General features: G+C 45.2%; 2 protein-coding genes across 3 annotated transcripts in view; both read right to left on the bottom strand.

Moving 5' to 3' along the window:
* Positions 1–6,366, bottom strand: part of MTF1 (metal regulatory transcription factor 1) — a 40,025-nt gene extending 33,659 nt beyond the window's left edge. For both annotated transcript variants that reach the window (XM_023633176.2, XM_023633180.2), the window contains exons 1-2: positions 6,264–6,366; positions 4,140–4,598 (exon numbers count right to left, since the gene is read on the bottom strand). In XM_023633176.2, the coding sequence (XP_023488944.1) occupies positions 4,140–4,547 (408 nt within the window). In that variant the 5' untranslated portion in view covers positions 4,548–4,598; positions 6,264–6,366. The remainder of the gene's footprint in view (positions 1–4,139; positions 4,599–6,263) is intronic.
* A 1,094-nt stretch (positions 6,367–7,460) lies between these two features.
* The window catches only part of INPP5B (inositol polyphosphate-5-phosphatase B), a 48,715-nt gene continuing 30,497 nt past the window's right edge, over positions 7,461–25,678 (bottom strand). The window contains 14 exon segments of the mRNA XM_014737439.3: positions 7,461–8,296; positions 8,566–8,677; positions 9,736–9,863; positions 10,213–10,297; positions 13,058–13,171; positions 14,250–14,485; positions 15,324–15,486; positions 16,699–16,809; positions 18,473–18,608; positions 19,431–19,540; positions 21,460–21,571; positions 23,084–23,271; positions 24,167–24,283; positions 24,653–24,767. Of these exon segments, the coding sequence (XP_014592925.3) occupies positions 8,181–8,296; positions 8,566–8,677; positions 9,736–9,863; positions 10,213–10,297; positions 13,058–13,171; positions 14,250–14,485; positions 15,324–15,486; positions 16,699–16,809; positions 18,473–18,608; positions 19,431–19,540; positions 21,460–21,571; positions 23,084–23,271; positions 24,167–24,283; positions 24,653–24,767 (1,843 nt within the window). The 3' untranslated portion in view covers positions 7,461–8,180.

Below are 25,678 nucleotides of genomic sequence, written 5' to 3'. Positions count from 1 at the left end.
CCAGTGGCCCTGTGGAAGGAGAACACACTATCTGGAGCAAGGTTCTGGCTGGTTTATTTTTGCACAAGAAAAGCATGAGGAAAAAAATGAAGTAATAGGTAAGCCAACTACACACTATAGGAAACAATGGAACAATCCGGGGTAAACAGGAAAATCAGGCCAAAATCTGACTCAGAAAATAAGCTGCTTAGGAAGCTAAGATGCCGAACTAGTTATCAAATGATGTGATTTCTCAAGACTAACACCTGGGCACGGAGATGGAGAAAAGGACCAAGTTCAGAAAAAAAGGGGGGAGGCAGTAAGGAAATCAGGAAGAGTGCTATCAAAGAGTCATAAACATTGGCCTCTTCGGGCCAATTAACTGGATTTAAATGCCAGAGAAATAAAATCACTGTCAAAGTACAAGCTAAGGCGAGATGGTGCCTCAGAAAGGCAAGGCTCCTGAACGCCCAGGCATCCAGCAAGATCTTCAGAGACCGAAAGCCACTGCTGCTTCTCTCTCAGTCCCCAACTAACCCCACACCTAGTGATTTCAAGACTAGTTTACAGAATCTTCCATGTAGCTCTCATGGATAGAATGCGAAAACGTGGTGGGAGGAAAGGACAGTGAGCTAAATCCACAGGAGACTGAAGAGGGTGCTCATCGCACTCTTGACCTTGTCCTATTCAACATGGTTACTAATGACCTGAAGACATGAACAGTAAACCAGCCCTGCTAGTAGTACAGAGTGGGAAAGTGACAGCTAATATCACCGATTGCGTAATCGTCCCCTCCCTCCCATCTCCTCCTTTTCTGCCTACATCAGCACTTCCTAAAATGTGCTCCACAAAACAGTGACCTTGGAAACGAGACCTGAAAAATGGCTTCCCAAGTTCAAAACACTTGGAGAATTCTCCATTTCCTTCCTTTTTAGTTATTAGTACATCAAAAGCTCTGAGAAATCCTGGAAGAAATGAACCTCTGTCTTGATTTAACTTAATGTTTCCCAAACATTTGCTCTTGAAACATTTCCACATGGCACTCACTAACTGAGGATGGCCTAAAATTTAGGCCCTAAGCCATGTTCAAATTTTCTGTGCTAAAAAAATGATTCAGTCCCCTTGAGTTACTACTGCTTCATCACTCTTCTTCCTTCAACTATTATATTAAAAAAAAAAAAACCTCTGACACTTCCTGTCTCCTGTTTCCTCACTACCCACACACTTCTCCATCACTCGAAATCTGGCTTCAGCCCCCAGCGCTCCACTGAAAGTCTTCTCATGATGGGATCAGCTACATAGACAGCAGAACTAATGGCTTCTCTTTGACCCCTCTATCCCTCCGCAGGGTCATAGATGACTGGTCACACTTCTTGAAACTCTTCCCTCAGCTTCCACAACACTGCATTCCACCCATCTCTGTGACTATGTGACCTTTGGTTCCTCTTTCTCTTTCTAACCCTTCAATTCTCAGATCAACTCTTACTTCTCCCTTGAGTAAACTGCCCACAGTCTGAACTACTCCACCTTCACGGATCCACAATTCTAATCCTAAGGCATTTCCTCAACTTCAGATCCACATTTCCAATGGGCTTCTCAAGTTGTTCACTTTACTTTTCTCCAAGGAGTATGCATTCAATATACTCCAACCAAACTCATCAATTTCCCCACCAAACTTCCTGTCTTCTTGACTCCTATTATGCAATCACCATTTCCAGAGGGGTGGGGGACAGCACAGACACATCAATAATCTGTGTGGCTTCTGTGCTAAGACAGAGAAGAAACTCAAGACACTTAGAAAAATGGATGAATCCTTTGAATCATACCCAATTCATAGCTCATTCTTCAAACTCCAATAAGATACCAAGTTCTCTTCTACTTCAACAAAAGCTCTGGATTCTTTCCACGTAACAAGGCCACTATCCTTCATTAGACTTGAATGAAAGCCCAAACGCAAACTACAGCTATCTTCTACCTGGGCGATCAAGCTACCACTGCTAGCAGAGCAATCTCTCTAAAATGCTATTCTACATCACTCTGGGGCTCAGACACCTTCAATGGTTTCCCACTATTTCCAGAACACAGTCCAACCCTCTTAGCATGCTGTCACTGCCTTCCATGTCTTGACCTCTGCTACCTTTCCATCTTATCTTCTAGTACTGCCTACGTTCTCGTCCAGGGGTAGGCACACTACAGCCAGTGGGCTAAATCTAGACCACTGTCTGTTTTGTAAATAAATTTTTATTGGAACACAGCCAGTTGACATTCTGGGCCCGATAATTCTTTGTTGTAGGGGGCTGTCCTGTGCATTGCAGAACGTTTAACATGATCTTTGGCCTCTACGCACTAGATTCCAGTAGCACTTCCCCAGTGTAACAACCAAAAAGGTCTCCAGACATTGCCGAATGTCTCCTATGGGACAAAACTGGCTCCAGTCAAGGACCATGATTGTAGAGGTTTCCAAGTACAAGCTAACAGCACAATGTCATTGCTAATAAAATATATAGTCATGGTGGTACAGAATCCAGATTCAGAGATAAGAGTTGCATAGTATTCAGTGCTAGTTGACTCACACTTGTGACACTGTACAATTATGAATTTTAAGAGGACTTTGGAAAACTGGAATTGATACAATCAAAGGTGAGCAGACTGATGAGAAACTAGAGGAAAATGTCCTAAGGGGGATATTTAAGTTATTGGAGGTGTTTAGCCCGTACAAGAGAAGCAGAACAGAAACTCATGATCTTCGAATATCTGATGGGCTGTCCCATGGGAGGAAAGTTTAACCTGCTGTTGTTCAGGAAGGCAGAACTAGAACCAGTGGGCAATAGCTGCAGGAAGGCACATTTTGGCTCTATACAAGTAAAAGCTTTCTAACAATCAGAGCTGGCCAGCATAGATATTAGGCTTAGCTGTGAAACACTGCGCTCATCATGCTGGAAGTGTTCAGGCAGAGACCAGATGAATTAATGTCAGAGATGCTGTGGAGAGACTCCCGCATGGGGTGGGAGGTAGGACAAGATGGTCTCTCTAGGGGTTTATTCCAGCTCTGAGATTCTAAGGCTAGCAAAGGAAAAGCCATATGCCATGAATACTAAAATTCTCTAATTTCAAGACCTTAATTACAACAAAGGAGAAAAATATTTTACTAAACAATTTCCCCTGTGTCTGTCTGGCAGCATCTTAGGTTTAGTCCTTGGCATTGCAACTACCAATGATCTATTTTTTCTAATTGACCTGTAGTCAGTTCCTGGATGATGTATTTCACTACCTTTAAACCATGTCTTTTATTCTGCTAATAGTCACCACTAGTACAATTTGTACAATGCTTTAGTTTTCAAAGCATTGTGACATGCATTACCTTATGCACATTAGCTAAATACGAGCATGAAAACTTATTTTGGATAATCTGCTCTCATTTACTGTCTCTTGCCTGAATCCTTATGAAAGAAAGCTAGCCCTTAGTATTCATTAAACATTCACTAATAAGGTATATGCCTGCAGATACTCATCTCCAAAACAAATCATTTATACAACCCAGAGATAAACCAAATCTAGTTATTCCACTATCAGATAGGCCAAATGGAGTTATGTCAGCATCAGAAACATGGACTTACCTCAGCGAAATTTCTATTTTATTTACGATTTGGGGAGGAAATGTGAAGAAGTATAATTTAGTTTCCCCAATTTTCTTTTTTTTTTTTTTTCCAAAGATTGTCACCTGGGCTAACAACTGTTGCCAATCTTTTTTTTTTTTTCCTGCTTTTATCTCCCCAAACGCCCCCTGTACACAGTTGTATATCTTAGTTGCATGTCCTTCTAGTTGTGGGATGTGGGACGCCGCCTCAACGTGGCCTGACGAGCAGTGCCATGTCCGCACCCAGGATCCGAACCCCGGGCCGCTGCAGCGGACCATGTGAACTTAACCACTCGGCCACGGAGCCGGCCCCAGTTTCCCCAATTTTCAACGTGGCCATACAAACCAAAAGTTCCAGAAAGCAGTCACAACAAAATGTGAAACATATGTACCACTGACAAGCAAAGCCATCAGAGGCCCTAAGTCCAGGGACTCCTTCACTCCTCAGCTATAACTGCCAATGAGAGTTGTGTAAGGACTTTCCCCAAAGCCAAACTGGGCCCTCACTCGCTGCTTTACTTACTTCTTTACGTTTCGTTTCTGGACATTCCGATTGTAGAGTGAGGGTTGCACCTTCGATATTTCTCGGCATGGGCGTGGAACCAGGGTTTATTGTTAAATGAATCTGATCTGGTGAGATAATGTGTTGCACATAACCCTGGGACATTGCTTCATGATCTATTAGGTGAAAGCCCTCTTCACCCCCTACTAGAAAAGGCAAGTGTTCTCCGCACTGTCCATCGTCATCTTCATCCTCCAAAGTGCCAGGGTCCTGCTCAATAAGAACAGTTGTCCTATCATAAACAGTTCCAGATGAGGAAGGCACCAGTCCGTTTTTATCCACAAACCTGAGCATCTTGACATCGGGGGTCAGCTCATCTTCCTCCGCCTCAAAGTAGATGATGTTGTTGTCTGGACTGTGTTCCCCCATGGTTCAATCGTGCTCAGCCCAATTGTGAGAAATGGAAAGGTGATGGCCTGTCTGCAACAGAACACAGCCAGAGTTAGAGCCCTCCCACAGGACCAGGGGTCTCCTCAGCAACCACACAGCTCCTCTTCCCTCTCATTTCAAGAGCAGGCCAAAGAAAAGGAAAAACCATGTTCCTTGGAAATAACTTTTTTTTAACTTTTAAAGCTTCAAGTCATTCTAAAGGAAAAGCAATGCTTTAAAAAAAAAAAAAATTGAAGTAATGAGTAGCAGTTCACAAGATCTTCCAAATGTGCCTTATTGCCAAATAATTTGAATGTTGGTCAAAATATCTAAAGGGCATATAGGGACAAACTGCTTTTAGGCTGAGTTCCCATAAATCTTAAATTAAGGAAACCCCACTCAAATATTCCCTAAGTCAGACCCCGAGGCAGTGCAGTCTACGGTGGAAGGAGCAGGGCTTTGAGGCAGGGTTACCTACTTACAAATCCTGGCTTTGTCACTTACTACTTGAGTAACTTTTCTGTGCCTCATTTTTCTTACGCTTAAGATGAGACTGGTAATTCCTGTTCTCTCAAAGTCGTTATGTGGAGTAAAAGAGATAATTACATTAAAGCACAGTGTCTGACAATAGTAGAGAAAACAATTGTGAATTCATTCCCTCCTTAGAACAGACGTTTCAGCTTCTGGGTAGAAGGGCCGATCCCTCATCAGGCATATCTAATGCAGATCACCTTATCTATTTATCTCCTAAAACAATCTGGTGTCCACTAAAAGCTAGGCTTGTAGAGTGTGCTCCCTGCAGTGAGGGAATGACTAGTCTTATTTTTGTTTCTACTGCCCCTAGCACAGTACACTGACACTCACTTGGAGTTCAGGAGACGTCACCTAAATGAATGAAAGACGTGCAGATATAGTTTTTGGGAAGATATACTCCCTTGAGAACATAAACTCTCCTGGGAAGATAGGTTTTCTTGGGAAAAATACCAAATTTGAAGCTTTCCTGTTCTAGAATAGTGATTCTTCCTTTACCTGCAAACACACAGGTTCTACAAATGTGGGTTTAGCAGGCAGAACAGAGAATTTAAAAATAATCAGCACATCACTTTTAGTTTTCAGTCTGGCTTTGTACTTTATCTTTCTTTTCTCCTCTGGATTAGAAAGTGAACCTTTACGTAGTGGGGCGGCTGGACAGAAACAGGCCAAGGGATCAGACCCGGGAGGAACCGGCCCGACCCCTTGCTCTGGCTTACGCAACCCAGTAGATGCACATTTCGCTGCATCTGAGAGAAGAGATAAGAACACCGGGGGCCCCACTGGGCTGCCCCGGCACCATCGGCGGCAACGCGGAGACCAACTGTCCGGAACAAACAAGACCAGGAGGTTTGAGGGTGGCAAACGAAGAGTACAAACGGAGCACCCCTGAGAAGAGGCTGGGAAAAGGAACCTGGCTAGGAGAACTCCCAGCCCGGGACGACACGGAAAAACCCGAAGACAGGCTGGGGGGGGCTCCAAGCCGGACGAAGAGGGGCAGGGTCCGGGTCTCCATGGAAACAGGGGAGGGGGGCTGGATACCCATCCCCATGGAAACGGAGGAGGGGTGGGGTCCCTATGGTGACCCGACTGGGGTCTCCACTGGGAAATGCTTCAGGAGGGAGCCTAAGCCCAGCGCCCCCCGGGCAGCCCCCAGCCCAGGCCGCGTCTAGTTTCGCCTTTTACCTCCGCGGCTCCCGGCAACGGCGGCAGCGGCAGCTTCTCCCCTCCCCAGCGGCACCATGATTGCCCCCACCTTCCCCGAACGTCACTTCCGCTTCCGCTTTCCGGAGGAAGGAGGGGAAACCGGCTCCGCCTATCGCGGGCGCTTCGGGTTGGCTTGTGCGGCATGGGGGCTGAGCTCGAGCCTCCAATTGGAGAGCGGGAGGGGCGGGGCGGGGCGGGGCTCCACGGAGACGGCGCCCTGCTGGGAGTTCGCCCAGCGCCGGGAAGCGTCCGCCGGGAGTCCGGCCGGCGCTCCCGCGGCACTAGGCGCGAGGAACGCGGATTGAACCCTCAACCACCAACCCAAAGCGGCCTCCGCCCGGCTTGCGCTGGCCGCCCTCGCCCTGGCAGCCACAACCGCAATGGGAAGAATCAGCTAGCCATCCGAAGTCCGGCCCGGGTCCGCAAGGGGAGAGCCTGGAAGGCTGTGACATCTCCGGATTTCTCCCTGTGGCCGCAGCTGCCCCTCATCGTTCACCACAGTTAATATGAGCAGGAGGGTCTAAGATGGAAGATTGGAGCCAAATAGCAGAACTAGGAGTATTTCGATCCTAGCCGGAGGTGGCCGCCGCCTCTTCCCCCACTCTGACGCTCTCCTGAGATTCCCAACTCTCTGCCTCCTCACACTCCTGCCTAGGCTGTCTGTCCCAATTTTTTCCCCTGCCGAGGACTGCGGGTTTCACGGCACTTGCGCCCGGGCCAGTCAACGCCACCTACTGGCCATTCCCTTTCTTTAACCTTTCACACTGTCATCCTACTGGCCGGTATGTGTATGTAAGTCACATTTTACACTGCCAAAGAGTAGTGGTGTTCCCGTGCCCAAGAAGCAGTTTTGCATGTGGCTTCATTATGCTGATTTTTCTAAATGCCAGGAAGATCTAGCTGTTAGAACCTCCCAGGAGCCACTGCCCGTTTTCCCCATTAGCTACTTCTCTAGAAGATTCAGAGTGGGACAACCCCCGGAGACTAGATCAGGGGTCAAGGGGATCAGACCTGCCTGTAGCATCTCTTGCTTTTAAAATGTGAGTAGTGACTGTTACCACCAGACTGCCAGGCAAATATCTCTTTGGCCTCTGACCAGCTGTCCCTGTGCTTAAGCCACAAAGGTCCAGCTGCTGAGAGTAGCCATCTCTTAAGAGATAAAAACATACAAACAACTACTGTTAAAAATACATTTATCACTGAAATATATTACACATACGAGAGAGGGGATGCATGATATATAATTTGGAGGATTTGCTGGCGCAGAAAGTCCCACTTGTTTCACCAGAACACCAGTTTCTTCAGTGTTTTCCTTTTCAAGCCACCGTACTGCCCTCAGAGGCCCAGCGGCCAGCCCCAGAGTTGTTGAGCCATATCTGAGTAGGAATGGGGGTGGGGTGTCATATGCATGCACACACGTCCTCAGAGCGTTGGAAGCATCTGGGGTGGCTGCAGCCTGTTTATCCAGTAGCTTCCACTTGCATTCTTGCTGTCCAACTCATTCTCCCTTCAGGACTCCAAAGTTCGTTCAAATATCTGATCCTGGGCAGCTCAGCCCGGCTACAGGGAAGGCACTGACTATGCCCTGGAGGCAGGTTGAGCGAGCACAAGAAGTACAGTTATTTAAACATCTTTGAAAAAAAAATAGAGATCTATCTGTGTTAAATAACTAAAGTTGAACATTGAATGTCAGTTTTATTGTGGTGGTTTTCCCCCATGTCTTCACAACTCACAGCAGCTCTGGGTGTGACAGCCATGGTGGGGAGGGTGGTCTGGGCTCAGGAAACAGGCAGCTGCCACTCTTGCTTCTAAGTGGCCTCACATCCTCTTAAGGCAGCTCTTCAGGTGAGGCTGGAAATTGGCTGCCTCAGGTAAAATCGGAGAGGAGAGGGAGGCTCAGGGGGAGTTGCAGAGGAACTGGTGAATAAATTCTTGAGCCTTCTTCTTCTCTACCATTTCAAGCTTTTGGTGACCAGCTGGGTTTCGAAGCAGTAAGCTGCCAAATATGCTAGCTGCATGAAAAACACAGAAAACAAACGATTCAGCAAAAGAGGTACTACTTATTCTTGTGTTGTTAGGGGTGGGGAGGATTTTTGCTGCTTTATAAAAACTATTTGAGAGTAAACTTCACCCAGAGCTTGCGATTTGAGTTTGCAGGCCTTCCCAGGCATGCTCCCACAACAGTTCTGCTGCAGTGGACTTGGGACCCCCCTCAACCACACTTCTCCTAATGAGGCTCTCAGTTTGCAGACATACTTCCCACAGACGCTTGGCTGCTCACCTAGAATATTCTCATCCAAATGATTTTTTGCTGAATTTTTCAGCAGTTCTTGCAAAAACGCCATCAAGTAGTTGAAGACATTTTTGTGGAATGTGGGGAGAGTAGAAATGACCTGGAAGAGAGAGAATTTGGATTTGTCTTGTTGTTCACTCAATCATGTGTCAACTGCCTGCCATATTCCAGGAACAGGAGTAAGACTGTGCACAGAAAACCTTGATCAGTTACCACTTGGCACAAATGCCAAAAGAGAGGCACAGATCAAGCACTGCATGAATTTAGACGTCAAACTTCTCACTGCATGTTTCTCAAAAGACTTAAAGGAATAGAAGACATTTTAGTTGGGTCTTGAATATAAGACAAGATTGGACCTGCAGAGGTAAGGACTAGAATACTTAGGGCAAAAGAAAGTGTAAAAACAAAGGCAAGGTAAGGAGAGCAGGGAGATGAGGAGAGAGGACACATTGTGAGAAGCCCACTTTGGCAGAAGCACGAGGCCTGCAGGGTTGATGAGACTAGACTTCAACCAGACTAGACCTCCAGCTCTCTGCACATCAGAAGCGGGTGGGAAGCTTGCACAAACTATATTCCAAAAGACATTCGCACTCAGTGGATGTGGGGTGAGGCTCTGGAAAATGTATTATTAGCAAGTTTTCTAGATTATTCTGCCATGGTCAGTTGTATGTGTGAATCACTAAGCTAGATCATAAAAAGTCTTGAACATTTAAGAAAATCACTAATTGGCAGTGGAAAGCCAAGTATGGTTTTCGACCAAGAGTGACATGCTGAGAGCTTTAGAATACACAATCTGATGGTGCTATGCAAAACAAACTAGCAGAGGGAGAGCCTGAATGCAGGGCCCTGAACCGTGGTAAGTGGAACGAGAATGGAAGAAAGAAGATGGGTGACAGATCAAGAGGTCTGGGCATGTGGGAGGTGAGAAGAGGAGGAGTCAAAAATGACTCAGGTTTCTAGGGTGAGTCATTGGAATTAAGAACGATGCCATTAAAAGAAAAAGGGACATGAGAGGAAGAACAGGTTTGGGAAGGAAAGATGTGGAAGTGAATTTCTAAGACATTGCATTTTGAGGGATGGCACCCACTTCGTTCCCTCAGGCCTCATGAGGCCTGGGGCTGTAACATGTGTACGCTGATGCTCAACACTTCCCCTCACCTGTTTACTTGCCGTGTAGTTGCCAGAACACTCCAAGCAGTTATGGTAGGCGCTGTAACAGATGACAGGCTCCGGCAGGCTCTCCAGGAAAAGCAGCAAGGCTTCGGCTACAGAGTGATTGCTAGCAGCTTTGAGCCCATCGTTAAGGAACAGGGGATGCTGCTGCCCATAGTTAGGAAAAGGCCCAGGAGCGAGCACATGCCAGAAGTGCTGCCTGCTCAGAGCTAGGATGCCAGACTGACATCTTGAAGGGGCCAAGCTGTTTGTCAGCTTAGCCGGGCCCTCCTGAGATCCTGCTATATTGGTTGCTTAAAGTTGTAAAGTCTTCTCTATGCAAACTTTAAGTAGGAAAAACATGAGAGCTGAGGACACAAGATCAGATTTTGAGCCTTAAAATATTACTCATTCCTTTTTCTCACCTCTCCTACTCATATCCTCACACACAGACACACACGCACGTGAATATCTGAAGGATACAGAGGGTGTCGATCATGCCAGTGTCCAGACAGTCCCTGACGTGCTCAAACTCCGACCTCAGGCCTGGCTGCTGAAACAGATCTTCCTGCAGAAGGTAAGAGAGTTGCAAAACAATTATATTCTCAGAAAGTCAGCCACCATTTCCTGACCTAGAAATATAATCACCAGCAGAGTGCAAAACGAGCAGGGTAATGCGGCCTGTGAATCACCCTGGTAGATGAGCTGATTTAGGCTGATGGCGCTGGTTCATCTTGCAGGCCTTCCCAGGCATGCTCCCACAACAGGTCTTTAAAGTGATCTTTAAAGTATGTCTTTGGGGCTGGCCTGGTGGCATAGTGGTTGAGTTCGCACGCTTAGCATCGGTGGCCAGGGTTCATGGGTTTGGATCTTGGGCGCAGACCTACACACCACTCATCAAGCCATGCTGCAGCAGTATGCCAAATACAAAACAGAGGAAGACTGGCACAGATGTTAGCTCAGGGACTATCTTCGTCAAGCAAAAAGAAGAAGATTGGCAGCAGTTGTTAGCTCAGGGCCAATCTTCCTCACACACACATAAAAAAGTATGCCTTTAAAGTAGCTATGTTTCCTGCAGTGTTATAGAGGGATTAACCAGAAAAAGAAAAAACTGAAGAAAATATATCATAAGATGGAAAAATGGACCTCAATGCTTTGTAACATCAAGATTATGGCAATAAAGGTATTTCCACTAGTCCTAGGATACTTTATATTCATTTGTTTTACAAAATGATCTAATGCCATGTAACTAGGTTAATATGTATTGCTCAGAAGTTACACGTGAAAGGAGCTCTACAGAGAAGGGAGAATAGCAGAGTACTTAGGAATGTGAATTCTAAAACAGAGGAGAAAAGCCCCTTGACAGTGGCCTTGGCAATGATTTTTTGGATATGACACCTAATGACGCACAAGCAACAAAATCAAAAATAAACAAGCGAGACCACATCAAACTAAAAAGCTTCTGCACAGCAAAAGAAACAATCAGCAAAGTGACAAGACAACCTATGGAATGGGAGAAAATATTTGCAAACCACCTAGCTGATGATACGGGGTTAATATCCAAAATACCTAAAAAACTCATACAACTCAACATCAAAAAAGCCCAACAAATAATCCAATTAAAAAATGGGCAAAAGATCTGAATAGACATTTTTCCAAAGAAGATATTCAAACGGCCAACAGGTACATGAAAAGATGCTCAAGATCACTAGTCATCAGGGAAATGCAAATCAAAACCATAATAAAGTATCACCTCACACCTGTTAGCATGGCTATCATCAAGAAGGCAGGAGATAACAAATGCTGGAGAGGATGTGGGAAAAAGGGAACCCTTGTGCACTGTGGGTGGGAATGTAAACTGGTACAGCCACTGTGGAAAACAGTATGGAGGTTCCTCAAAAAATTGAAAATAGAAATACCACATGACCCAGCAATTCTACTTCTGGGAATATATCCAAAGGAAATGAAAACAACTCGGAAAGATTCTGCACCCCCATGTTCACTACAGCATTGTCACAACAGCCAAGATATGGAAACAACCTAAGTGTCCATCGATGGATGAAGAGATAAAGAAATTGTGGTACATATATATAATGGACTATTAGCCATAAAAATTGAGGAAATCCTGCCATTTGTGACAATGGATGGACCTTGAGGGCATTATGCTAAGTGAAATAAGTCGGGGAAAGACAAATACTGTTATGATCTCACTTATATGTGAAAACCCCACAAACTCACAGAAAAAGAGATCAGATTAAATACATAAGTACTAGAAATGTAACGTACAGCATGAGGACTATAGTTAACACTGCTGTATGATATATGTGAAAATTGTTAAGAGGGTAGATGCTAAGAGTTAATCACAAGAAAAAAGAAATTTTTTGTTTCTTTTGTTTCTTTTTTTTAATTGTATCTATATAGATGATGGATGCTAACTAAACTTATTATGGTAATCATTTCACAATATATGTAAGCCAAACCATGATGTTGTACACCTTAAACTTATACAGTGATGTATGTCAATTATATCTGGTAAAAATAGGGGAAAAAATAAATAAAAAGTGAAAAAACAAACAAACAAAACTTCTATAGCCAGAGTCTGTGAGTTCAAATACCAATCCTACCTATTTATCAGCTTTGGGACCTTGACAAAATTCTTCAACCTTTCTGGCCATCTGTTTCCTCATCTGAGAGCTATTGTGAGAACTAAATAAGGCAATGCTGTAAACACTTAGAATAGTGTTTGGTACACTGTAACACTCAATAAATGAGAGGGAAACAAAAGTGAAAAGAGAATATCCAAAGAATGTAAGTGGCTTGGAAGTGGTGGTAGATTATAGTTGGTATCAGTCTCCCTGGGAGCTCTATAAATGACTCAGTGAAACTGACCAACCTGATCCCAGAAAGCCTGCCCACCTCCCTCTAGAACTCCCCTGCCTCTGTCTGCCTTGTCAACAAGTGAGCCCCTACCCTTCCCAGAAGCTGGAGAGAGTTCCCAAAAAGGAGAGCAGAGTGACACCCTGAGAAGTCTCCAGCTGACTTTCTACCTGTGACCCCAGAGGCCAGGGGAGGGAACATGCTGTGCTGGGAAGGCCATTCTGTGCAAGGCTGCTTCCCTTGGGGGTAATCAAGTGCCATATGTAACATCAGGGTGCCACAGGGGTGTGAAACATGAACTTATCTATCCCTCATTCACTCCCTGGGGGGACAACAACTTTCCACAAGTTCCTCAGGGTAAGAACTTTTTATGCCAAGAGTTCTAGGGGCTGACGCTCTTTCTCAAGGCAGCCTGGCCTCAATCAGGTCTGATGACTTCACTGCCACCTACCTGCTGGACCGCATTTCGGTACAGGTAGTCAACCATCATCCAGAGCTCTTTGGGGATTTCCATGGGGTTCTCTAACTGGCTCCCATCGTCTTCAGTCCATAGTGGCCTCAGAGTCTGCAAAGAAGTAAAAAGCCTGATAAGAAAGCCCACCAATGGAACTTCTGCCAGCTGGCTTCAGGAGGACGCACAATATGGGGACAGCAAACCCATGGAAGAAGGGAAGCATGTCAATGCCCCCAAGCAAACATTCTACCGGCAAAAATGAAATCAGGTGGAGCAATCAAGGCACAGATGGCGACTTCTGAGAACTGGGAGTGGCTTATGGGAAGCAGTGTCAAGGCATCAGGTGAAACACGCGCCATCTTCTTAGGAAAAACCTCCTGCCTACAGCACTTCACTGTCAGAACCAGAGACAGTGTGGTCTGGGGAAAAAGAGCACAGATGTGGGAGCCCAAAACCTGAGTGCCAGGTCTGGGTCCAGGTTAATTCGCCATGTGACCTAGACAAATCACTCCTCTTATGGTGCCTCTGCTTCCAGCTGTATAATGGAGACAAGAGAGTTCAAGACTCCCTAAATTTAAAAAAAAATGCATTGGAGGCGGGAAGAAAAACGCATACATACTACCATAAATCTGCTCCAAACTAGTTCCCTTGTATTATAATTGTCACCATAGGAGCCTTTTAGATCTCAGAAAATTTAGTTTAGGATGATAAACCACCAAGTGACAACTAAAACAAAAAAAGGGAAAATATCATGGGCCAGGGAACCTTCATATCTTAGTATCCACGGCTCAGTTTCTCTAATACATTATGTATGAAAGACTGAAAACACGGCCACATCATTTTGCAGCTTTTTACCACAAGAGGTAGAGAGTCCTTCCCTGCCCCTGGGATCTGGGCTGGCTTCACAACTTGCTGCCATCTGATTGCAACCACACAAATGAGCCTACGAAAACCAGCACAAGAGCCACACCGGAAACTCATAGAGTCATGGGAAGCAAGAACTTGTTGTCTTAAACCACTAAAATTTCAGGGTAGTTTGTTAGACAGCAGTATACAACTGACGGAGCAAGCAAGTTCTAAGAAGGCTGAAGAATTCTCAGGTTCCTGGGAAGGTAGGCACAGGAATATCTTGTTTGACTGGCTTGGCTGCTACATGGGTCTAGATCTTTCCTTGTGGCAGGTGACTCACCAGCTCCCTGATAGTTTCAAGTGGCAGGTCCAAGATTGGCTCCTTCATGTAACATAACGTATGAATGGGAGATCCAAAACAGCTGGGCAGGTAGTTCCCGGACACAGACAAAAAGTAATCCTTTCCCCTGTCCAAGTGCAAAACCAGGATGTCCTCAATTTTGTCTTCATTCGAGTTGAGCTTTGTAGCCGTGCTCTTATTTACAAATAGCTCCAATTCAATCTCAATGGTAGAATCTGAAGGAAAATTTTAAAAAGGAACATCAGTGGGTGGGAGGCCAAGAGGAAAGAGGGAAAGAAGATAAGCGGGAAGAGGGTTAGGTGTAAAGAGTTAGGGAGAGGCAGGAAGAGGATCAGCCGACCAACAAGTATTTATGGACATGCTCAGCACTCAGGAGACACACGAACGAGGAGTGGGCAGTCCTAGTGGGGATACGAAAACAACCAACAAAAACAGGTCAATAGGCAACTGCTATAAAATGCAAGTTCTCAGGAGCACAGCTCGAGCTGGAAATTATTAATACAGTAAGAAGGCATGGATCAGAGCTTGCCCTGAGCCAGGTCAGATGAAGACACCTGATCCAGCAGAAAATATACGGCAAGTATCAGCCTGTGAATTGTCCACAACACTGGCTTAATCCCTCTGCCTCAGAGCACAACACAGAGTGCAAAGGAGAAGCTGGGGGCACGCCACGGGGTACATTCCAGGGCCAGATGTAATTTCTGGATTACCGCCCATTGTCTTGCCCCACAAGAGTAGACAGTTGGGAGCTGACGATAGTGAGGCAGACAGTGAAAATGGTTCCTTCGACAGCAGCGCCTGCTTCCCAGCAACCTTATGTTTTCTCTTTCTGTGAAATTATGGAACATAAACATGACTGAGAAGGCTTCTGAAACTGAACCCATGCTCCGCACTATTTTATAGTTATTTATGGATGGTTCATCCACAGGGCTCTTAAAAAGTTTCAAGCAGACAAGAAAACTCTCAGGAACAAAAAGCTTATTTTAGGAAAATGAGCAGACAGGGTGGAAGGTTCCCAAACCAGAAGCAGAAGCGTGGGCAGAGAGGCCGTACCTGGCAGGAGGAAGCCTCTGCTGGGGTTGGCGTTCAGCCACTGCTTACAGTAAGACTGCTCATCAGGCTTGTTGATGAATTCAAACCGACAGGGTACTTGTCCATTATGAATGGTAAAGGATTCCACTTGCAACTGCATGTACTTCACATTCTGAAAACAGAACTGGGAACGAGCCCGGGACCAGTCAGACCAGTGCCCTCTCCTGGGCAACCTGCCCAGCCACCCTAACTGGGCAATCCTTGCCCTTTCTGGAAAGAAAATGAAGGACTACCTCTTTCAAATCATGTTTTTGCTTCAAGTACTTACCTAGGAGGCCGTGGCTACCAGTAAAGACCAGTTGTCTGTATTTAACCCAGAAACCCCAAAACCCAAGGAACTCGTGTTGTCTTACAAATAAATTTCCCGAAGGAATCAAAATTTAAATCTTCTATAACCAAACACCATTTCCAAAATACGAATGGTCTTCACAAATTCCAACCCCAAACATCAAAACCAAGCCCATCTTTCCAAGTAGCTGGACATCTAGGGCATTAAAAATATCCTCACCATAAATTCCCGTTTGATTGACTTCTTGGTATTGTCAATTCTGAATAATCTATGGTGGGGCTCTTCCATGAAAAATCTTTAGCCCTTACTTGACTTCTCCCACTGCCCATCGCTTTTCTATACTGCCTTCCCTCCCAGCAACTCAGGCAGACCCAAGAAATTCAGACTCAATTTAATCTCAGTCAAAGCAAAGCATTGGTAGGAAGACAAACCCATTGCAAGAATACATACCAGTTATACTAAAATCAAACAAAACACATTCTGGGTCATTTATGCCATTATTTAACTCATGGACGGCCCATGTTTGAGTGAAATAAATGAGCCACAAAAGGTTTAAGGGCTTCTGGTTTAGAAGATCAGGAGATTAACATAATCTAAACAAATAACCCCTCTCTTCTCAGCTAGCGTTATTAGCCTCACTTTATCTACAAGCAGCCTATCAAGAGACTAGAGTCCAGTAATTTGATAGGTGTCTCCTGGAGTTCTGAGCCTTGGCAGATGAGATTTAAGTTCTGTGAATAGAAGAGCCTGATGCCAATATTCTTTTTTTCTTCACTGAGGAAGATTCACCCTGAGCTAACATTCATTGCCAATCCTCCTCTTTTTCTGCTTGAGGAAGATTAGTCCTAAACTAACATCTGTGCCAATCCTATTGGATTTTTTTTTTTTGTATGTGGGACACCACCACAGCATGGCTGGTGAGTGGAGTAGGTCTGTGCCCAGGACCCGAAGCTGCAAACCCAGGCCACCACCAGAGCGTGTGGAACTTTAACCACTCGGCCACAGGGCTGGGCCCTGAGGCCAATATTCTTAACATGCCCTTCCTACCTCTCGTTTGGAGAGGGACACAGAAGGAATGTTGGCATTTTCCATCTTATCCAGGGAGCGAACAATCTCCTCCAGGGTCTTCCGGTAAAGCTCTTCATTTCTGACTTTCACCTGGAAGGGAAACATCAGAGCCTGAGAGCCTTGGCTTCTGCCCACTTCCTCTTTTTCAGCATTGAGAACATTCACAGCATGGGGAAACTGCAGTTGATAGCAACACAGAAAGTGAAGACTAAATAAATTTAATTAACAAGAACCCAATTAATGTCAGCATTGCAAGGGTCCCCCAGAGGCAAAGCTTGTACAAGTGAGCTGCCTCCTGACTGGCAGAAAGATGACGTGGTGGGAAAGCCTGGTTGGTAGTTTGGCCAGGTGTCGGGCCCAGGGCAGGAGATGCTCAGTGCCTGGCTCCACCGTGCTGGCTGCTGCCAACAGGCCTGCAAGGGGAAGCTTCTCTAGGGCTTTGATTTAAAGCAGCATTTCTCGAGCTTTTGTAACCTGTGCTTCATCAGCCAAGAAGATTTTGTCAGGCTTTCTCTTCTGTATTTTGAATTATAAACACAATTTTTGTCATTTTCCAACAATAAAACTTTAATTATAACATTCATTAGGCTTTTTTCAAACTACCCACACTCTCAGATTCTGATATGCCTCTACCTGCACTGCCCCCTTGAGAACTGGTAATGTAAGAAACACAGAAGTCACTGAAGAAGAGACACAAAGAGATAATAAATAAATGAAGAGACGGTCGACCTCACCAGCAATCAGGGAAATGTAATCTAAAATAATGAAATATTATCGGGTTGGCAGAAATCTAAGATTGATCAAATTCAAGATTAACCAGGGTGTGGGAAAAGCAGCTCATCCACGTTTGGTACAAGTGTAAAAAGGTAAGGTCATTTAGCAGGGTCTAATAAATCTAGAATACATTTTTCTTTCAACCATTAATTTCCCCTCTAGGAATTTCACTCTATAGAAATACTCACACTGGTACACAAAGATATATGTGAAGGGTAGTCCTCACAGTACTGCATATAACAGCAAGACTTTGGAAACAACTTAAATGACCGTCGATATATACATTATGATTCATCCATACTGTGGAATCTTTCGCAACCTTTAAAAATACCCAGGACGGGGGCTGGCCCCGTGGCTGAGTGATTAAGTTCGCGCGCTCCACTGCAGGCGGCCCAGTGTTTCGTTGGTTCGAATCCTGGGTGCGGACATGGCACTGCTCATCAAGCCACACTGAGGCAGCGTCCCACATGCCACAACTAGAAGAACCCACAACGAAGAATATACAACTATGTACCAGGTGGCTTTGGGGAGAAAAAGGAAAAAAATAAAATCTTTAAAAAAAAAAAAAATACCCAGGAGGGAGCTCCACCTTTACTGACATGGAAAGATCTCCTAAGACACAGTCAGTGAGGGAAAAAAAAGACAGTCTCAGAATAATGTGCATAACATGATCTCTTTTACAAAAAAGGAAAAATATCCCCTATGTTATATATAGAACACCAACATACTCATTTGTAAATGCACAGAAAAAGGTCTGGAAAGATACCATACTAAAAGCAAATGGGAATTTCCATGTATGTAGAAATACATAATAGAAGTATACCAAAACAATTAGGAATTAAATTGAAATTAAAACAATTTTTAAAAGAAGCTTCCTTACACTCAAGGGGGGAGGAGGAGATGAGAGAGACAAAGCGTCTTGGTTGTGAGAAGCAATTCCCTACAGAATGATTACAACAGGGATCAGCTGCCCACCTACCCCAATGTCAAACACTGAGCTGACAGGCTTGTGGTCACTGGTCTTCAGGGCCATGTGGCTCTGGTAACTCAGCTGAGTGATGTTCTTCCCTTTCCAGAGGATCCGGTCACACCAGGCAGGAGCACGACACTTCTCACTGAAAGGCAAAGTCCACACTGGGGGCCCTCACAGGCACAGCAGCACCCCTGCCTGGCTAGAGCCCTGGCTCAGCTGGGAATGATGGGGAAGAGCCTTCAAGTCCGTGCAGGCCAGGGGTCTGAGAGGGCAGGAGCGACTGGGGCCCACCGAGGGATACCATGTGTCCCGTGGTATCATCCAAAGCAAGTGTGAAAGCTCAGAGCCAAAGCACCGTTCAGAACGATTCTCTGCACTGAGCCTCCCACGGGTAGGCAACCTGAGAAGTAAGTGCTCCCTGAGCCTCAAAAGTGGTGGCTAAAACAGGCTCTGAATTCCTGCTGCCTGGGGTCACATCCTGGCTCCACACTGGCCTTCTTGGGAGGCTCTTTAATCTTCCTACGCCTCAGTTCCCTGAACTACAAAATGAGGATAATAAGTCATACTTACTTCAGTGGGTTATTGAGAAGATCAAACGAGATAACACATGTAATGTATCGAACAGTGCGGGGCATACCGTAAGCACTAATAAAAAATAGGAACTACTACGTAAGGACCAAGTACAAGCTAAGTCAGTTGGAATCATCTTGTCACCCTAAGCATAGCTAAAAAGTAAATCAGCCTCAAGAATTATTATGGAATAAAGGCAAGGCAGTCAAACATAAAACATGGGAAGGTAGGCTGCTTCATGAGCAGATTCGGAGAGAAAATGTTTGACCAGATGCAAAACACGGGGAAGAAGTCACAGGAAACCTATCTTCTTCTTGAGGTCCATGAGGGCAAGTGCTTCCATAACTTTCTGGGTTTCCATTAGCTCAACCCCCTGGAGCAACCTCGGACCCACCTGGTGTCCCAGTCGTCGGAGCCAGTATCATACTTATAGGTCGGCTGGAACGTCAGCTCGCCCTCTGTGAAGCCTTCAAAGACAGCCTTTGCAGCCACCTGAGTTTTCAGCTACGCAAAAGGATAGAAGACAAAAAAAAAAAATCTCAGAAGAAAAAGGTCAAACGTTGAATTAGCAGAGGAAAGGAAATCAATCTGGAATTTGAACCCTAACCCAAGGGGAAAGGCCCATGAGAAAGCTATTCTGTAAGATCTTGCTTAACTACCAGGAAGAGGAGCAAGCTGACCATTGCTCCAGCTGTTGCACAGTTTTTAAGGCTCTTTTAGAAGAGTGTACCTGCATCGAAGGGCCCTGAGTACCCTCCTACTGAGATGTTGCCAAGAGGATTAGGTACCAATGGATACAGAGTTTCTCCCTCCCCGGTATCAAACACTCCATCTGTGTAGCACAGATTGTTCCAGTAATACAGAGAGAGAAAACTACATAGAAAAAGATACAGTCCAAAAAGCAAGGGGAACTTCCATGTATGTAGAAACATAGAGTAGAAGTATATCAAAACAATTAGGAATGAAATTTAAATTAAAACAATTTTTTAAAGGAGTTTGGCAAATTAGTCATATGAACTGGGGGAAGCTCTGTGCCTTGGTTTCCCCATCTGTAGATTTTGGGTTTATAACAGAATTTGCCTCACAGGATGGTTGGGAAGATGAGCTGTCAACTTGAACAGGGCCTGACACATTATGATAATGGCTAGCCTTTTTCCTATTGCACTAATTCTGGGCGCTCCTTCCAGATCACACTCTCAGCAAGAGAGAAAAACCACAGCTGTTCCTGCCTTCTCCCCAGAGCACCAGGCCTGGCACTGCGTGGACTGGCGAGGAACTGTCCTCTAACGTTGGAGACAGGGTCCGCTATCCAGGGGACAACAGTTGCTGAATTCCCCAAAACATGAATTCCTAAAAAAACTATCAAGGAAAAATAAACATTCATACAAAAGGAAATAATAAAAATTTAGCTACTAATGTAAGATGATTCTTAAACATGGGTATATATAGACTTTAAAATCATCTGGAAGGCAGAGAACACCCAAAACTGGTACGATCACTTGAGGAAAGACCAGAAAAGAGGGCAACAGGAGATGGGTATTAAACTACAGGGCAGTTAGAACACCCCAGTCCAGAATAGAGGCAGTAAACATGCAGTTACAGAACAGACCGGGTTAATGCTGAAATGAGGATTAAAGAGAATAAAAGTAATGTACCAAGAAAAAGAGCTGGAGAGAAAAGTGAGTAAACAAAGAGATTATTCAATAAAGAAAGACATAAAGTTTAGATTTGTTTTCTTCAATTGTTCTGCACAGGGAGGAAAACAAGGTAACGAAAGATTTAGACTAATGACAATAGGAAGGATATTAAAAGGGAGATACAGACTAAAAAGAAAAAGAACTTTAACATTGATAAAGTTGAATAGTTTGACCGCTTGAATAGTTCTGAAATCTACTGAGAGGAGTAACCTGAGGAGAGTCAGAGAAACAGATTTGTCTTGTCCTATAAATGGTTAACGTTCTGAGAAAGAAATGCTAACCCAAATAACAGGGGAGAACAGCAGGTTACAGAACTGATTCCTGTTGGCAGTGAAGAAAGCCACTCACAAAAAAGAGTTGTCATTCACACTGGACAAGTCTGGAGGGGAGGAGGAAGGAGCAGGAGGCTCGTTCAGAAAAATCAGTAAATCATCTTAATCAAGTATCTTCTTTAAGAGAAGCCTGGTACCCTCTTAGTCCCAACTTGAATAGATGAATGAATGAATGAGCACAGGAGACAAGAGAGAACACACTCTCGCTCCCAAGGGAGACGGGCGCCTCAAGGGATGAGCCAATGGGGAGACAGCTATGGACGAGGGAGATGCAGATGAAAGGAAGAAACCTCCCAAGTCGAGGAAGAAGAGGCTGAGAGTTGGGAAGCCAGGCTTTTCTGTGCCTCACAGTGGGGGGCAGCTGCCTGAAGAGGGCACAGGTGGCCATCTGTACCTGATCATATGCATAGAGGGTTTGAAAGGCCTTCTCTTCGATGAGCTTTTTCACTTTTTCCACATCCAGCTCTTCTATCCTGTAGTTGAGGTCCCCCAGCCACAAGATCACACTGTGAGGACAGAGCACAAAGGTCACAGGGTTTGGGAGGGACTTTACCCGTCCTATTCAGGGAGCTTCTGACAGGAGGCCCCTGAGGCTCAGCCTCTTGGGACTTGGGTGGGGAAGTGACTCAGCCGTTCAGGAAACCTTTTTCTCTTGGTACCCCATTTGATACCATGTCTAACATGCTGCCTACTCAATTATCTTGGTCCAAGTTCATTATAAACAACCTTAAGTTCTCCTTGACTATTTTATTCTCGCTCAGTTGGAAAGATAGTCTAATAAGATCTAAAAGCAAGATAATAAATTAGCTCATTCCTGGGAAGAGGCAAAAAGATCAAGTACTGGGAGTCATGTCAATCACTCAAGGACCCCAAACCAGATGAGGCCATGATGTTGCCTCTGCCGCCAGGCACACTCCAGTCCACAAAACACACTCTCAGCCTTTGTTTCTAGACCTAAATTCCTCTGGAACAAAGCTCGACTGTTACAGTGGAGTCTGGGTGTAACCACCACTGTGTCATCAGTTGGCTCTTTTTGCAGTGTGACAGTTGTTTTACTACACCTGCTACTTTGGGAAAAAGATAACTGAATGCTCCCAGATGACATCACATATCCCATAAGGCCCAATACTGCTCTATCTGAAGCCAACAAGCAGGTCATCAGAGAATCTGCACAGCAGTACACACACACCAAAATAAATGCATCTATGCACTAAAAGCAGACAAACTGACATGCAAGCTGCAACTAGGACGCTGCAGGTTCAGCAGAATGGAAGACACCCTCCCTGCTTGGCTCCCTGGAGAAGGAAAGCCATTCTGTCAGCTTCCAGAACACCAGTGAGCTCAAGACAGTTCTGCCACCGCAGCAGCAGGAAGAGAGGCTTGACTCTGTGTACTCCCTGGGGGACACCAAGGCCCCACGGGCTTCTTCCTCTTTATGAAAGAAGTGGCACAAGCTTCAAGTGTTACTGCAAAGTCTGAAATTCTAATATGCCTTGAATTTAGACACATAGAAGGTTTTAGAGACAAATGAAATAAAGAGAACAGACCAAAATTAGCACAAGATGCTCCAAGCAGCAGCAACTATAGCTTTGTAAGGTTGAATCAAGAGGTATAAAAGACGATGTGAAGGGAGACAGATGCGGTCCAGTTCTCAACTACCCACACTCCTGGAAAGAACAGACACATCAAATCCTAAACCAGACTTCTAAAGCCTGGTGTGTGAGCTTGCTCTGTGGTTGCTTTCCTCACGATGTTGGATCAAGGCAGACCCACATTAAAATCAATCTTATACATTTTCCAGGGACAAGAGATGTTTGAGAAGGATTCTAGAGGTCTGCCAGATGGTACGTCGGGACACTAAACATTTCCAAAGGACATAATCCACGTGTAAGCGGGGGTTGCTGGAGTTCCCACTCCAGCCGTGGGAAGCCTCCCCCAGGCACCTCCCTAGCAAACAGAGGCCCACAGCTCTGCCCAGCAGGCGCGGTGAACTGCGTGGTGTGGAAGCCCAGACTCACTCGTGCTTGCTGATGGTGAGCGGGGGAAGGCCTGGGTCGACCTGACAAAACTGCATTCGAGAACAAATGTCCTTATAGTCCTGGTTCCTCCTCTCACACTCCTCTGTGTGGGCGGCCAAGTGAGAATTCACAACGCAGATGCTGGTGTTGTGGAACCGGAACCTGATGGCCACGCCTCCTTTGTTGCCCTATGAAAAGGAGCCCAGAAAAATCCAATTCACACCTTAACTGTGTTAGTCATTTAAAGCTGCAAACTTCCAAAGTGTTTTCTCCTAATTAGTCTTCATAATCACCCTGTGAGGTCAGTAAAGCAGTGTTATTGTCTGTATTTCACAGGTAAGAAAACAAACCCAACAAGGCACAATGACTAGCCAGTCAGTGGCAAAGCTGAGTCCACTTTTCACTAAATCGCAGGCAAACCGTGTGCTCTCCCTTCTCCATGGGAAGCTAAGCTCTTGCGGTAGAACCTAGAAGCAGGATTCTAACAATCTCGAGAAGAGGAGGAAACTGCAAACCTATTATCGGCATTCTTTCTTTTCCTTGGTGACCCAACATAGTTTCTGCGACATAGTTCACAGTTTAAATAGAAGGATAAGCTAGAGGCTCCAGAGTGGAGTGAACACAGGGGAATGCGTCAGTTCGGCAAATCAGCCAGCCATTCACTGAAACACGATTTCTGGAGGCCGGCCCCATGGCTGAGTGGTAAAGTTCACGTGCTCCACTTCAGCAGCCCAGGGTTTCGCTGGTTCGGATCCTGAGCGCGGACATGGCACTGCTAATCAAGCCATGCTGAGGCAGCATCCCACATGCCACAACTAGAAGGATCCACAACTAAAAATATTCAACCATGTACTGTGGGGCTTTGGGGAGAAAAAGGAAAACTAAAATCTTAAAAAAAAAGAACACGGTTTCTAAATAAATTTCTAAATTCTGCTCAATTGGCCCTGATTGAGGGTACCACTCATCTTGTAGTACCAGCACCCTCAAACTGGGACACACACAGTCATGGTATCATTAGAAACGGGGTCAAGACCTCAGGGATCAAGGACCTCAGCGTGCCACACAGACCATCCGAGAACTCACCATCCTCCCCATGATTCCTGTCCCCACAGTCTCAGCTTCCACTTCTGAGATGTACGCTGCATGTTCCTCTTTGACGTATAATAGGAGCATGATGCCAACCAGTCGGATGAGCTTTATCTGGAAAATAGAGCCAAACGTTCAAGCCACAGCATTGTTAGAAGTTGAAAACAAGGATAAATATCCCAAAGGAAAAGTGGTCTTGAAGCTGGCTGAGAGTGAGAGTGTCCCTCCTTTCCCACCTTACTAGGACACAAGGTAACTACCTGTTCGACTCACTGAGTGTGCTACGTGAGAACCAAACAGCCTACCAGTGCCAAGACTTGCATCGTTCCCACCTACGGGCGCCTCTTCTGGAGCACCCAGAAGTGAAAATCGCACAATAATTACAAGTGGCTTACAATAAAGGTCATAGGAAAAGTGAAAGATTGCCCTAGAATGTCCCTGCGTGGCACCATCAAACCAAAAGGTCCCTCACTCCTCTCTTACCTTTGCGTACTTGGCACCTGGATGAAGACAGTCTGATACAGCTTTGAACCACTCTTCCTCCTTTGGCGTATCTTGGAAGAAAAAGGCTTCCTTACTCAGATCGAGCTCTTGGAACCTATTAGGAGAAACAATCAGTTACACAGTAGAGAAAGTGAACATGAAAGATGACATGTTCTCAGATTGCTTTAGGTGAGAAAATCCGAGCTTTCTAGATAAACTGCAGGACGCTCAGGAGGGAAGAAAAATAAACACCTAGAGCCGAGGAACTAAATGCCAAAGGACTTAGCAGGTGCCTTCACAAGCAACGGCCCACTTCCTCTTCACCACCAGCCTGCGAAGGAGTCGGAAGTGTCCCCCTTCTACATCTGAGATCACTAGTTCATACAAGCACCAAGTGACAAACAGGCTCAAACCCAGGTCTATACAAATACCCAATTCTAGGCCCTTTCCACTTCACCATGCAGGCCTCCTTGCTACCTCCTCTCCACCAACAGTGCCCAGTACAGTGGTGAGAAGACAGTAGGTGTGAAAAAAAAATGACTGACTGATGGAGCTTTTTTTCCTTAAGTTAACCTTCTTTTTCTGGCAAAGATATGTTTCCTTTGTGACCAATAAAGTACTGAATTATTTTTTTAAGGTATGCTTTCTGGTGAGGAAGCTTGGCCCTGAGCTAACATCTGTTGCCAATCTTCATCTTTTTTTTTTCCTACCCAAAGCTCCAGTACACAGTTATACATCCCAGTTCTAAGTCCTTCTAGTTCTTCTATGTGGGATGCCACCACAACATGGCTTCATGAGCAGGTCTGCACTCAGGATCCGAACCAGCGAAGCCCTGGCCACCAAAGCGGAGTGTATGAACTTAACCACTATGCCACTGGCCAGCCCCAATAAAGTACTGAATTTTGTCAAAGTAATAAAATTCGGTTCAAGGTGCAATGATGTTAATAGAGTTACACTAAAATTAAATATTAGCATTTAAATGCCAAGCACATCACTTTAATAGTACCAGAAATTTGGTTTTAATTT

This window comes from Equus caballus, chromosome 2 (assembly GCF_041296265.1).
Source record: "Equus caballus isolate H_3958 breed thoroughbred chromosome 2, TB-T2T, whole genome shotgun sequence".
NCBI lineage: Eukaryota > Metazoa > Chordata > Mammalia > Perissodactyla > Equidae > Equus > Equus caballus.
This window is presented reverse-complemented; position numbering and strand designations above follow the sequence as displayed.